At 48.5% G+C, this 13855-nt stretch overlaps 2 protein-coding genes across 2 annotated transcripts in view; both read right to left on the reverse strand.

Moving 5' to 3' along the window:
- The window catches only part of LOC132401094 (uncharacterized), a 22159-nt gene continuing 8304 nt past the window's right edge, over positions 1-13855 (reverse strand). Inside the window, exon 2 of the mRNA XM_059982967.1 lies at positions 1-7021. Within this exon, the coding sequence (XP_059838950.1) occupies positions 4376-7021 (2646 nt within the window). The 3' untranslated portion in view covers positions 1-4375. The remainder of the gene's footprint in view (positions 7022-13855) is intronic.
- LOC132394247 (paraneoplastic antigen Ma3-like) overlaps positions 6894-13855 on the reverse strand; it is a 25891-nt gene continuing 18929 nt past the window's right edge. Inside the window, exon 2 of the mRNA XM_059970136.1 lies at positions 6894-10527. Coding sequence (XP_059826119.1) covers positions 7553-8383 — 831 coding nt within the window. The 5' untranslated portion in view covers positions 8384-10527 and the 3' untranslated portion in view covers positions 6894-7552. The remainder of the gene's footprint in view (positions 10528-13855) is intronic.

Consider the following 13855-nt stretch of genomic DNA (forward strand, 5'->3'; position numbering starts at 1 on the left):
CAAAGCAGTTTCTTTATTCGACAAACAAGGTGCAGTAGGCATCATATGGAGACGCTTTTGTGATCGTAATGCTGCTAGCCCATATGGGGATCGTTATTTATTTGCTAAACACAAAGGACAATTTCATATTTACGAAGTTTAGGCAATGCTTTCTTTCGAAACTCCATACAAACCACACCTTCTGATTCCATCTATCACACAGGCACAGTGCTTCAGGAAAAATCATTGTTCCAAATGAAATCCAGATTCCACTATCAATAGACAGAAGACTGGTAGCCAAAGTCGTTTGTTAAATGTAAATGACCTGAAACCCAAAAATCACTCTTAACAGTCCTTCCTCTTGGCCCTCCTGAACAAAAACAAGCTTGTACCAGCAAAGGACAACTTAGGGGGATCTAGTCAAATTCTTGAGTAGGTCTGTAGTCCAGTGTGGTTTTTTTCTGTGTTGGTTTTTACTTAGTTCTGTCTATTTTTTGTACTATGTCATGTAACACCATGGTCCTGAAAAAAAAAACGTTGTCTCATTTTTGCTATGTACCGTACCAACAGTTATGGCCGAAATAACAATAAAAGTGACTTGACTTGACTTGAAATAGGGCAGCAAAAACGACCTGTCTGGAAATTCTGCCCTCCCCCACAATTTTGTGTGCAGGTATCTACCTAGTCGCTACCTTCCAACTCTTAAGAAGAGGGGTTGTTCTAGAAATTTGAACAAGTCTTTAGAAATGTGGCTTCTTTCGTGTGCCTGTCGGCCCTGTTCCTGCAGGCCGACTGCATCTTAATCACATTCTTTGTCTTCACCCCTTCATTCTCTGGTCGCTTAAACTCTATTTCTCAGAGCACCCACAGGCCTTCTCATCGATATACAGGAAGGACCTGTCTGTGAGGACCTCTCCCCGATGGCACCCTCTTCCGAACATGTCCAGTCGATCACTGGCCCGTCTGCTGAAAGGACCCAAATCCTCAGACGGGGAGTGACTGCTTCAGATACTGTATGCAATCTGAAATGCCAACAAATTTGTGGAACTTGCTGTCTCTTCGTTATCTTTAAAAAATCCCTGCCCATCTATTTCCCAATATATTTTCTATTCTATGCTATTCAACTGATCATCTACTTCAGCAACAGCTTTCATTACAGCTTACCATCATCATCACACTTTAGTAAGCTATTCAGTTTTTTGTCACACTCTCTGTGTCTCCCGCCACGCTCTTGGCGTTTTCCGCCTTCGCGTTTCCTCCAGGTATCTTTTCATCAGCTGTGGCCAGGTCTGGCATGGCCGGCTGATGTTCCTCTCCTAGTTACTGAGTACACTTGATCCCCCGATCTTTCTGTGGGAACAACAAAAGGGTGAGTCGTATGCTGTAACCTGAGTCCGGTGTTTCCATTGGTTGCCTCGACAGGTCTGCACACATATACATGTATGATTGGTTAAGAGTACCATCTGCGCTCCTATCCATCTGGGGGCAAACACTGGCCTTTCCGGCTGCACCCTCAGCAGGACTTGGTCGCCGAGCTGTGGAAGGACTGCCTTTCTTCCCTCTGGCTATCACTGATCACTGATGTGCTGCTGTTGTTCCGCTCGGCCCTTCAACACTTGAAGTTGATTACAAAAGTCGTTCATGTATTGTGTCATTCTGTCCCTGAAAGCCCCAGGCTCCCTGCAACCTGTAATTACCCCATGATATAACTTCACTAATATCTACCTAATACATGGTGCGTCCATCGCGACTGTTCCCTCCCGTATGCCGATGTCCCCTCTGATCCGTCCTTTGCTCCTTTTCGCTGCCACGTATCCTTTTCTTCTGCATCCACCTCTTCAGATAATTTTACTAAACTGGTTTCTGTCTTTTCCTGCTGCACACTTGCAATTTCAATTGCGTCTAGTTCTTTTGCTGCCGTATTCGCAGTAATATCTGTCCTCGGAGGAACTGGAACAGCTTGATGTTCTGGAGACAAGCCATTCAAGATTGTTGCCAGGCCCCCACTACGGGATGCATTCTTGTCATGGTCTGAACGGCGGTACAGCATGTTAATAAGCATGACCCACTCGGCTTTACTGTCCATATAGGCGAGTAAGAGGTGGCTGCAGTCTCTCCCAGTATCTCGTGGTGTTTTTGTTCCTTCACTATACGCTGGACAGCTGGCAGTCGGTCAGTTTTTATAGGGTATTGTTTATAGGTTTTACACAGACCCTCCGCTATTTTAACTGGGTTTATCCTTACACGACCACAATCTTGCTTGTGTATCGCCTACACTGCTGGGAACCGCTGACTAAGTAACCCGTAGACCCTATCCTGGCTCTAGTCTCTAGTGATCGGGGCAGCTGCGACTATAATAGCCAGGTTGTGTATACTGTTGGTTGCACGCGGTCGCTGCCCCTGACTTGTCCATGTTATTTTTCCCTTTCCCGAAGCTCCTGCTTCCCGCAGGATGTCTATTCTAAGGATAATTCCCTCGATATTTGGAGATACCCAGAAATACACACGAAGCTGCACTCACCCGATTTCGAGTATTTGCGACTCGCTTCTTTCTGTTTTCACAGTTTTCACTCCAACACACCGAATATAAATGACCCGTCCGGTTGTTGGCAAGGGTAGGTCTGTTATCGATGCCGATGCTCCTGTGTCCACTAACATATTGCATTGCTGTCCCTATAACAATGTTGTTGTATTAATCCTTGGGTCACCAGTGCTGGTAATGGGGCCCACCATCTCATCTATTTCTCACCTAGGAGCCATCTTTACTAGCACTTTGATCTGATCGGCAGTCAGGCTGGCAGACTGGGCACCGGTGGGGTGAGAGATTGTGTGTCTGCTCTGATGTTCACCTGTTCTTCTTTCCTCCGTTTCGGACACCGCCTCCAACCATGTCCCAAATGGTGACACCTGTGGCATATCAAGGCATTTTCCCTCCTTCAGCCTCCAATCTAGCAGTTCCTTGCTTCGTGCCCTGGTCGCCGGTAAGCAAAACAAACTCTCTCTGACATCGCAGCAGCTGCATCCACTATAGCCACTTTACTCTCCCTCACTGAATACTCCTCATACGCTTGAAACTTACGTTCTGCATAATCCATAGCGTACCATCAGATTTTTGAATCACTGCATTATCGTTCCCCAGCTGCTCTCACCTCCCTCCAGTCGCTGCCTCACTTCACTTTAAAAAAGTGATATCTTTCTGCATTGCTGGCGTTCCTGGTAGTTGCGCAGGTACCATCCAGAAACCCCCTGGGCCATCCTGCCCCATATATTCCTCGGACAAGTCGCTTTCACCAAAATGTGTATAACTTTAGGTTGCATCAGATGAATTTCAACCATTTCTTAAAGCTCACGCCAGAATTCTTGTTTTCCACATGCTCCTTTAAGTGATGTCAGCTCCGACAGCGTGCTCTGTTTCTCCCCGCGGATGAAGGCTTATGAATTGTCGTAATCAATGTGAAGGGCTGTCTCGGATCATGAGGATTCTCGACCTGGTGTTGCCTGAGTTAGTAGGTGCCACTCTGTTTGATCTGTCTGGGTAAAACCTCTCCTTGATGTATCTACACGCTCATCCCCACACTACGCAAACTATAAAGGACGGGTAACAGTTAAACAGCACACAGTTAAAACCGAAGAGTATGTACTCCACAATCTGACATTTGTGAGCACTTGAACCCATGATGCCTTCTGTATTCCTTTGCATCACTCTTGCAAAACGTAACCACTAAAATGCAGCTTCCCAAACGAGTATACACGCCCACACTCTGGCGTGGCGAACCGTCGGTAAACACCCTTCGCAACGAATGGCTTCGTCTCACGAAGTTAATACGCAACGTTTCCTCACATAAACACATGGACGCGTACACTGTACATTTATATCGACCAGTTCAGTTCTCCGCGTTCATATAACTTGTGTTCCTGTGTACCACTGACCCGAACAGATCCAATTGTTAGTCCTATCACCAACTTAGACTGCTAAGATAGCTGGCCACAGGCTGGGTCACGATTAATTGTGTGGATAGTCAGAGGTTTTTTCCCAGGGCTGAAATTGCTAGCACGGGAAAACGTCGTTTTAAGGTACTTGGAAGCAGGTACAGAGGGGCTGTCAAGGTTATTATTTTTTTACGCAGTGAAGGTGAGTCCGTGGAATGGACTGCCGGCGGCGATGGTGGAAGCGGATACGATAGGGTCGTTTAAGAGACTCATTGATAGGTACATGGAGCCCATAAGAATGGAGGGCTATGGGTAAGACTAGGGAATTACTAAGGTAAGGAGATTTTCGACACAGCTTTGTGGGCTGAATGTCCTGCATTGTGCTGTATGTTTCCTATGTTTCTATGCTTCTATAATGCTCTCTCCAATCATAACCTCGAATTTTTCTTCTCATTTCCCCCCACCTCTATCCTCCCTGTAGCGTCTCGGCAAGAACATTGAACTGCCGGTGCCTCTGCATTTTCAATTCAGTATGGGAAGGGCCAGGAGCCTCCTCTCCTGGTACTGGAACACCAGCGAATGGGAACAGGACCCACTCATCTGAGTCATCCTCCTCTGAATCGGTAGCCATTCCCGGGTGAGGGTCCCGTCCCCGCTCTTCAGCAGCGGGCTCTTCCCGTTCTCCGCGCCCTCGCAGAGTCCTTGTACTGGGCGTAACCTCCCACTCAGGCTCCTTATCCACCTGCACCGCTTGACCCAGTGGCAGCAGATGATTCCTATGGAGTACCTTGATAGGCCCTTTTCCATCCTCGGGTTTCACCCGGTAAACTGGCAGGTTCGGCATCTGGCTCTCTATTACATAGGGGCTGGCCGCCCATCGATCTGCAAACTTGTGCTTACCAGGGAGTCCCAAATTCCGTAAAAGGACCCGGTCGCCCGGTAATAATTGTACAAACTTCACCTTTCGATCATACCGCATCTTATTCCTCTGATTTTGTTTGGTAGCCGCCGCCTCGGCCAACTCGTACGCCCGCTGTAACTCCCACTTCATGTCGGACACGTACTTTAGATGGGACTTCCCGGGAAATTCACCCACTACACCTCCAAAACACACATCAATGGGCAACCTCGCTTCCCGCCCGAACATCAGATAATAGGGCGAATACCCTGTAGCATCATTGCGAGTACAATTGTAACAGTGAACCAATTGTCCAATATGACGACTCCACCTGCTTTTCTGCCCAATCTCCAGCGTCCCGAGCATATCCAACAGGGTCCTGTTGAATCTCTCTGGCTGAGGATCTCCCTGTGGGTGGTAAGGGGTAGTCCTGGATTTCTCAACCCCAAGCATAGTCAGTAATTCCTGGATAAGGCGGCTCTCAAAGTCCCGCCCCTGATCACTATGGATTCGCCTGGGAAGGCCATAATGCACAAAGTACTTCTCCCATAACACCTTCGCCACCGTCGTCGCCTTCTGATCCTTGGTGGGAAATGCCTGAGCATAGCGAGTGTAATGATCGGTGATGACTAATACATTCGCGGTGTTGCTGGTGTCAGGCTCAATCGACAGGAAATCCATACATACCAGGTCCAGAGGTCCCGCACTCTGCAAGTGCGACAGTGGAGCCGCCAACGCTGGCAGGGTCTTCCTCTGGATGCAACGACGGCAGCCCCTACAGTATTCTTCGACGTCCCCCCTCGTCCGGGGCCAGTAGAACCGGTCTTTGAGTAATCCATATGTCTTTTCCACCCCCAAATGTCCAGAATCATCATGTAAGGCCCGGAGTACAGCCTGGCGATACTCCTCCGGCAGGACCAGTTGCCAACAGCGGGGTTGGTCCGGAGGCGTCGTTACCCGGTACAAGATTTTGTTCTTTAACTTCAACCGAGACCACTCCTTCAACAACAGAGGCACGTATGGGTGTTTCGCCTTCTCAGCCAACGCCCCATCCCCCTTCTCGACCGCTCTCCACACTGTGCCAATGCCCGGGTCATTTTGCTGAGCAGTTGCCACTTCCCCCGGACTCAGTTCCGGCAACTGTTTAGTCCCCAGAGCGGTCAGGTCACAGTAAACTAGGGGTATGGCGTCGTCAAAAACCCCCAAATGGTCCACGGCTCGTTCCAGCCTCCCTCTTCCCTCGGCCTTCACGGTGATAACAAACTGACACATCGCCTTCACTCCAGGGGCAGGGACACTCTCCCACTCCTCATCCCTCTCCTCCTCCCCTGGCTCCCGACGAGACAATGCATCCGCATCGACATTCTTGCTTCCGGGGCGGTACCTCAGGCTGAAATCATATACCGACAATGCCGCCAGCCACCGATGTCCTGTGGCATCCAGCTTCGCCGAAGTCAAAATATAAGTGAGAGGATTGTTATCCGTTCTCACCTCAAACTTGGCTCCGTACAGGTAATCGCCCAGCTTGTCCACCACCGCCCACTTCAGCGCCAGGAACTCCAACTTGTGAGTGGGATAGTTTTTCTCCGATGGCGACAAGCTTCGGCTGACAAAGGCTACCGGTCTCAATGCTTTGCCATGCTCCTGGTACAGAACAGCCCCGAGACACTCTCGGCTGGCATCCGTGTGCAGCACATATGGCTTCTGGGGATCGGCAAAAGCCAACACCGGGGCCTGGGTCAGTGCCCTTTTCAAAGATCGCAACGCCTCTTCACATTGATCATCCCATCTCGAGCCAAAAGGTTCCGCCGGGTTCCAGTATCCTCCAGCATCCTGCCTCTGATTCCCCGTCCTCTTCTTCCCCACTGGGGGATAGCCACACAACAGCTGAGTCAACGGGTGACACACTTTGGCGTATCCTTTCACAAATCGCCGGTAATACCCACAGAATCCCAAAAATGAGCGCAGAGCACCCACTTTCTGGGGTCTCGGCCAGGTGGTCACGGCCTCTATCTTGGTTGGATCAGTAGCCACTCCCTCTCGCGAAATGATATGGCCAATGTAGTTAACCGACGACTTGCAGAACTGGCATTTGTCCAGGGAAAGCTTCAACCCTTCTTCATTAAGCCGGCCCAACACCTTCAACAGCCTCTCCTCATGTTCCTCTAAAGTCGATCCAAACACTATCAAATCGTCCAGGTACACCAGCACCTCCCTCGTTTACACTCCGGGTCCAGCCCTTGGGAGACAACCCCTTCTGCGAACACTGCTCGAAACACTGGATGCACCGAGAGGGTCTCCAGAAAGTCTTCTCCTCCTTTCTCCTTACAAGCTCCCAGGAGCCGTCGCACAACGGGGGAGTTAGTCCCCACCAGGAGGGCAGCACCACCGGTTTCCACCGGGTCAGGACACACCAACACCAACGTCTCAATAGCTTCCGACACTCCCACATCGCCCTCCGAGAACTCCAATCTCACCAATAGGTACCCATCGTACGGGTAGTCACCCTCGCTCACACCCCAAATCTGCAGGGCAAATGCTTTAGATATCGATTGTAGAAAGACCGGTACAATAAGGTCACCTGCGATCCCGTATCAAGAACGGCTTTTGCGTAAATTCCCTCTATCCGTAGACCCACACTGGCACGGGGTCCTACCAGCCCATCCGGAACAGAGGCGTGGGCACCTGGTGGTCTTCCGGCTGATCTCTGAGAACGTGTTTCTCCAGAGGCTCCAGTCCGTTCCCTCACTGAGCCTCTCCTAAGTTTCCCGACACCTCTCCCTTTTTAGTCATAGGGGGGCTTGTCCTCCGCGGGACTCCTTGTCTCTCACAATCCCACCTAAAGTGACCCTCCTCTCCACAGCTATAGCACACCCTCGGCCGCCCACAGTACCGCCTGAAATGCCCCTCTTTCCCACAGTTAAAGCACACACTGCCGGCCGCCCCTCCTCTCCCAGGACGGCTCCTGCTCCCAATCCACTGCACTGATCGCCCCTGAGAGTAGGTACCTCCCCTGTCCCTCCCCTCCAAAGGAGGTTCCCTACTCCCCGGGGGATTGTCATTCCTCCACTCAGCCGCCACTTCCTGTATCGCTGAGGATTGCTCCCGTAGGCCCGTGCCCCTTTTCCGCCCCAACGCTCTCTCTTCCTCTCGCACCTCTCTAATCAGTTGCCCGACGGATGGAGGGGGACCTTTCCTATAAGCCTGCCGGATAGTCCACGCCACCTTGTCCTCCTCCAGAGAGCCACTGAATAGCTGACTCATCCTCACGCTAGCCACGTCACTCGCCTTCACTACCCCCCGGCGCCGCAGCCCCGAGAGCATACCCTCCATCCTAAATATGTACTCGGAGAGCTTTTCCCCTCTCCATTGTTCCAGGCGTTCAAACTCTGCTAAAAGCAGCCAGGGTTCCCCTGACAACCCAAACGCTCCCTCCAAAACTTCTATGCAGTCCTCCACTGAGGCCCCAGGCTTCTCAGCTTTCAACTCCCGGACGATTTTGGCTGCTAAACCCCTCAAACTTCCCACCAATCGCTGCCTCTTCTCCTCCTCTGAGCCTGGCCACTCGTCTAACATCAAGGACGTATGCTCGATCCAGGTCTCATAGTCCACCTCCCCATCCGGAGTAGGCTTGGCTCCGGAGAACACCCCCAGCTTCAGCCGTGGCCTCTCGGCCACCCCCACCAGGGAATTAAGTGCGACTGCCAGCTCCGAGGCTTCCACCCTACCTGGGGAGCGGGGCTTAGTCACCACTCCCTCCTCCCACCTCCCTTTACTAGTGCCGGGCACCTCTCTGGGGTCCACCTCTAGCTCTAGCTCTTCCCCCGATGTCTCCTCAGCCTCATCCTTGTAGGAGTGGAGACCCACGGCCCCTCCTCCCCCGGTACACCGACCGTCGCCGGCAGTTCCACCGTCCTGACTTCAGCACTTGTACGAACCAACACCCAGCTGGACTCTGCCTCTTTACCACACCGTCTAGCTACCAATTCTACCTGCCCAATACCCTTCACCGAACTTAAACCCTGCACTATCGCGTCTCCCGAAACTCGAACATCCACTCCGCTCACTACGCATGCGTACTGTACTGGTACACCTTCAAACTGGCACCAACAAACAAACTTATCTCTGTCCATCTCCGCTCTGCTGCCTGCGCGACTCCACAGCCCCTGACAATCCAATCCCGGACGAGCACCCCACAAATGTAACCCTTACCCAACAGGCTGGTATATGTCTAGGGGAAAAAGGAGATCCAGCCACTCTCCAACCCACCTCCCGTACACGCAGGTGCTGTGAGAATCGAGTTAATGCCTCGCGCCCGCCAACAGTATCAAACCCACAACAAATACCGTTATGAAATACACTTTAAAGAGTCTACTAAAATTAAAAAAAATAGTAGGCAATACAATATATATATATATATTTACAAGGAAAAAAACAAAAGGCGCCAACTTATCAAAGTTCAGTCTGTTTAGTGCACTCGTTGGAGCTCAATCAACGAACCAATCGACCCATCCGGCCGTCGCACCTGGGACCACCCCGGTGGTCTTACGAACAGTCCAGCACACGTCCACCTTCCTCGGCGTCTTCCTCGGCCTCTCCAAAAAACCCGCGAAAACCCCTCCCCCAAGTTCCCAGCATCACAAGACACAATGACATTCCCCATTGATTAACAAATGAATACAATTACCATATCAGCCATTCTAAAGTGAAACAACGGTGAGAGAAACACTTATCCGACAAAGAAGCATTCCTACTTGTAACAAACCAAAGAGGCCATTCTGAGTAACATACCCAGGACATTGTACATAAGTAATACTATTACTGAAGTGTCAGCTATCTGGCTGTACAACAAATGGAAAAAAAATGTATTACTTTCCTATGCAAGTATGTAATTTCTGTTTTAATACTTAAGTGCATATTTTTAATTTAGGGCCCCTTTATAACATATGCTACAGCTTAATCCGGCCCTGCCACCTGCCTGATTTTCATAATCTCCCTCCATCCTCCCAGCTCATGGCAGCTTGTCCCACGATCATCAATGAGGAGACTATGCACATCAGCACTGCCAACTCTGAAACAGCAAATTTCCCGAAGCAATAAGTCTTCTCAACAACTCCGCACACTAACCCAGACTTCCACACCACCAAACACCGCTAATTTATCATTTCCTGTCAGTCGCCTTAAGAATAGCCACCCTGAGCTTCGCGCCGGTTTCGGACATATGTACTGTGTGCCAGCTGTGGATATATATTTTTTATTATTGTTTGTTTGTTTTTTTGCTGCACCGGAGCCGGAGTAATAATTATTTTGATCTCATTTACACTTGTCTGCTGGAATTGGAATAAAACAACCATGAATCTTGAATAAACCGTTCAGCAGATTGTAGTATCAGCGTTATTGTGGCAGTGGAGTCCAGAAATCCGGTGTCTTATAATTGTGGCACATCACCACCAAGAGGCAGTGCTGTCCACAAAAGTGAGAGTGTTACAACGAGGCTCACCATTATTACTTATTGTGTCAAACTTAACTTCGTATGAGGCAACACTTCAGCTTCGTGCCTGGTGCGGTCATCTACTGTTTTCTGTTCTCCCCGTGTGGCTTGCTCTAGATTAGGGCGACCAGAAGTCATCTCTGCACCCTGACCCCTTTGAGATTCTGCGGATGTTGAAGTTGAAGAGCATTCTTCACAAAATGCTGAATGAACTCAGGTCAGGCAGCATCTACAGAGGGGGAAACAAGCATAACAGATATTTCTAGCTCAGATCCTTCATCAGAACTGGAAAGAGGGCCGAATAAGATGGTGGGCGTAGGGGACGGAGTCAAAGCTGGCAGATGATAGGTGAAACCAGATAAGAGTGAATCTGAGTGGGTGGGGGAGGGTGTTGAAGTGCGAAGCAGTGAGGTGGGAGGTTGAAAAGGCAAAGGGCTGAAAATGAATCTGAGAGGAGACAAGGGCGGGCCATGGGAGAACAGGATGGAAAAGATGCTTCAGAGGGAGATGATCAGCAGAGGACAAGAGAGGAGGCAAGATTGGAGACAGAATTGAGAGGGCGGGGCGCAGGTGGAGGTAGAAGTTCAAGATATCGATGTTCGTGCCATCAGGTTGAAATCTAAACAGATATGAGGTGTGGCTCTCATTGTGTTAGTCAAACAATGGACTGGGATGTTGGAATGGGAAGGCAGGGTTGTTCTGAAATTATTAGCCACCAGGAAATAAGTCTTATTGCGGGAATGAATGTGCTTGACAAGTTGGTTTCCAATCTACAGCCGGTCTCACTGAAGTTCAGGAGGCCGCACTGGGAGCGCCGGATACAGTGAATAAACGGACAGACCCGCAGGTGAAATGTTGACTCATGTGGACGGACTGCTTGTGATCATGAGTGCTGCTCAGAGAGGAGATAAATAGGAACGTGTAGCACTTTCCTCACTTTGCAAGGATATGTTCCTGGAAATAGATTGGTGGGGCGGAGACGTGTGGACAAGGAAATCCCGATGGAAAGCAGGGAGTTGGGGCGGTGGTAGAAGATGTGTTTGATGGTTGAAGATAAGAGAAGTTGTGGAGGTGACTGGAATATGGAGTGAAGGCGGATCTTTAGGGAATAGAGCAATTTGGTGTGAGATCGGCATCAATGCTGGTGCAAGGGAAACTGCATTGTTTGGAGGAGATCTCTGATGATCAGGAAAGGAAATCCTCATCCTGTCAACAAATGTGGTGGAGACAAAGGAAAGAAATATCTTTTTTTACAGTAGGCAGCGTAAGAGGAGGTTTAGTCAAGATATCAATGCAAATATAGGTTTATAAACAAAAATCATGATGGTGTTTTATAAACCCTGCCCACTGCCACGGGTAGTGTCCTTCTCAGATCAGCCATCACTTGAATGCACCAGTGTGGATGGTGAGGGTTTTTCAGAAATGGCAAGTGCAATAGGGGTCGGAGGGGCTTGCAGAAATGGGGTGTGCTATAGGACTCCGAAGGGTGTTCAGAGATGGTGAGTGGTATTTAAGCATTTCTCTACCACTGTGGAAATGTACTTCACTTGTAGTTCCAAAATGGCATTTTTCTCTGTTACAAAATGAAACCCATATAGTATCGGAGTGTTTTGCTAATAATGTCTGTGCAACATCATGCTGAGGGAACCCGAGTCCCCGACTGCAGACCCTCAGACCCGACACTGTATTTCAGCTGCCACTTTTATTTATTTCCACCAAGTGCATGACTAAACAGTTCCCTACACTGTTTCTGTTCTTCCACCTTTTTCCTTCTTGAAATGTAGAGTGATATTTCTAAATTTCCAAACTTGCAGAACCATACCATAATCCACTGGTTCTTGAAACATCATTACAAACTCCTCGACAATCTCAGCAGCCACCTCCTTGAGATCTCTGGGATATACACCATCTGGTCCAGGTGATGTATTCAGACCTTTCTGTTTCCCAGGAACCTTTTGCCGAGTAACGTAACTTCACACACTTCTGACCACTGACATCTGCACTTCCACTGCTTGTGTTTTCTATAGAGGAGACTGATGCAGAATACGTATTCATTTCATTCGCCAGCTCCTTATCCCCCACTGCTATCCCTCCAGCCTCATTTTCCAGTGGTTTGATATCCACTTCCGCCTCTCCTTTACATTTCATGTATCAGAAGAAACTTCTGATATCCTGCTTAATATTACTGGCTAGCTTAACTTCACATTCCATATTTCCCTCCTTAATTACTTCCTTAGTTCTCTTTTGTTGCTTTTTAAAAGCTTCCCAATCCCCTAACTCCCCACCATTGCTTTATCCTCTCTTTGGCTTTTATGCTGGCTTTGCCTTCTCATTAGCTGCATTTGCATCATCTTGTCTTTAGAATACTTCTTCCTCTTTGGTACATATGGTTTATCCTGTCCCTTCCGAATTGCTTCCAGAAATTCCAGCCATTCTGTCGTCAACTCTGCCAGTGTTCTATTCTAAACAATTTTGGACAATTCTTCTCTCTGCAATTCTCTTTATTCTACTGTAAATCTCACTTATTTTAAGATCACTTGCCACTATGGGTTCTTTCACCTTAAGTGTTCTAATTAATTCCTGTTCATAACACAACACCCATTCAAGAACAGATGATCCCCAGCTGGGCTCAACCAGGAACTTGCTCTAAGAAGCCATGTCGTAGGAATTCATCAAATAGAAAAATAGTGCAAACAGGAAAATTCTTAGGCTTAAGAACATTTGCCAAGCAGACATCCATAGTATAACAAATAGAACGGAGGAAATAGAAATCTGCAGCACATTACAGGCTCTTGGTCCCACAATGCTCTGCCTGCCATTTTACTACTCTGGAAGATACCTGGAATTTTTCTTCCACATTTCCCTTTATTTTTCTAAGCTCCATGTACTTATCTAAGGGTCTCTTAAAAGACCGTACTGTATACACCTCTACCCCTTTATCCTGCAGTGCATTCCACGCACCTACCATGCTCTTTGTGGAAAAGAAAAATTACCTCTGACACCCGCTTTGTACCCATTTCCAAGCACCATAAAATTATACCCCCATGTATAAGCCATTTCAACCAGGGGGAAAATCGTCTGACTGTCCACAGGATCAATGTCTTATCTACTGGATCATTGCCTAAACAGAGGCAATAAACACTTTTGCTACACCCATATTAACCTATTCCTTACGCAAAATATCTCGGTCCCATTCCAATCTGAAACACTACGGAAAAAAACTGAAATGACATATTTAGAAAAGACTATTTACACTCAAACTCGCTTAGATTAACACTACTGAGGACAAAAGTAAGAAGAGCAGTAACAGACATTTAAAAAAAAAAGTCACCCAACAGTCTGATAAGGTTTCTAAAGTATTTGATACTAAATAAACTGGATTCAGCACACCATGCAGGTATATGCAATTCTGATAAGAAATACAGGCCAGAAAACTAAAACTAGAGGCCAACTCAGAAAAATGAATCATCACTATGGAAGAAACATTAACCAGCGGGATGAGTATGACCCTCCATGGGGGTCATCCCAATGATCTGAGCAGACTAGATGTTGACAAG

Source organism: Hypanus sabinus, chromosome 1 (assembly GCF_030144855.1).
Source record: "Hypanus sabinus isolate sHypSab1 chromosome 1, sHypSab1.hap1, whole genome shotgun sequence".
NCBI classification, from domain to species: domain Eukaryota; kingdom Metazoa; phylum Chordata; class Chondrichthyes; order Myliobatiformes; family Dasyatidae; genus Hypanus; species Hypanus sabinus.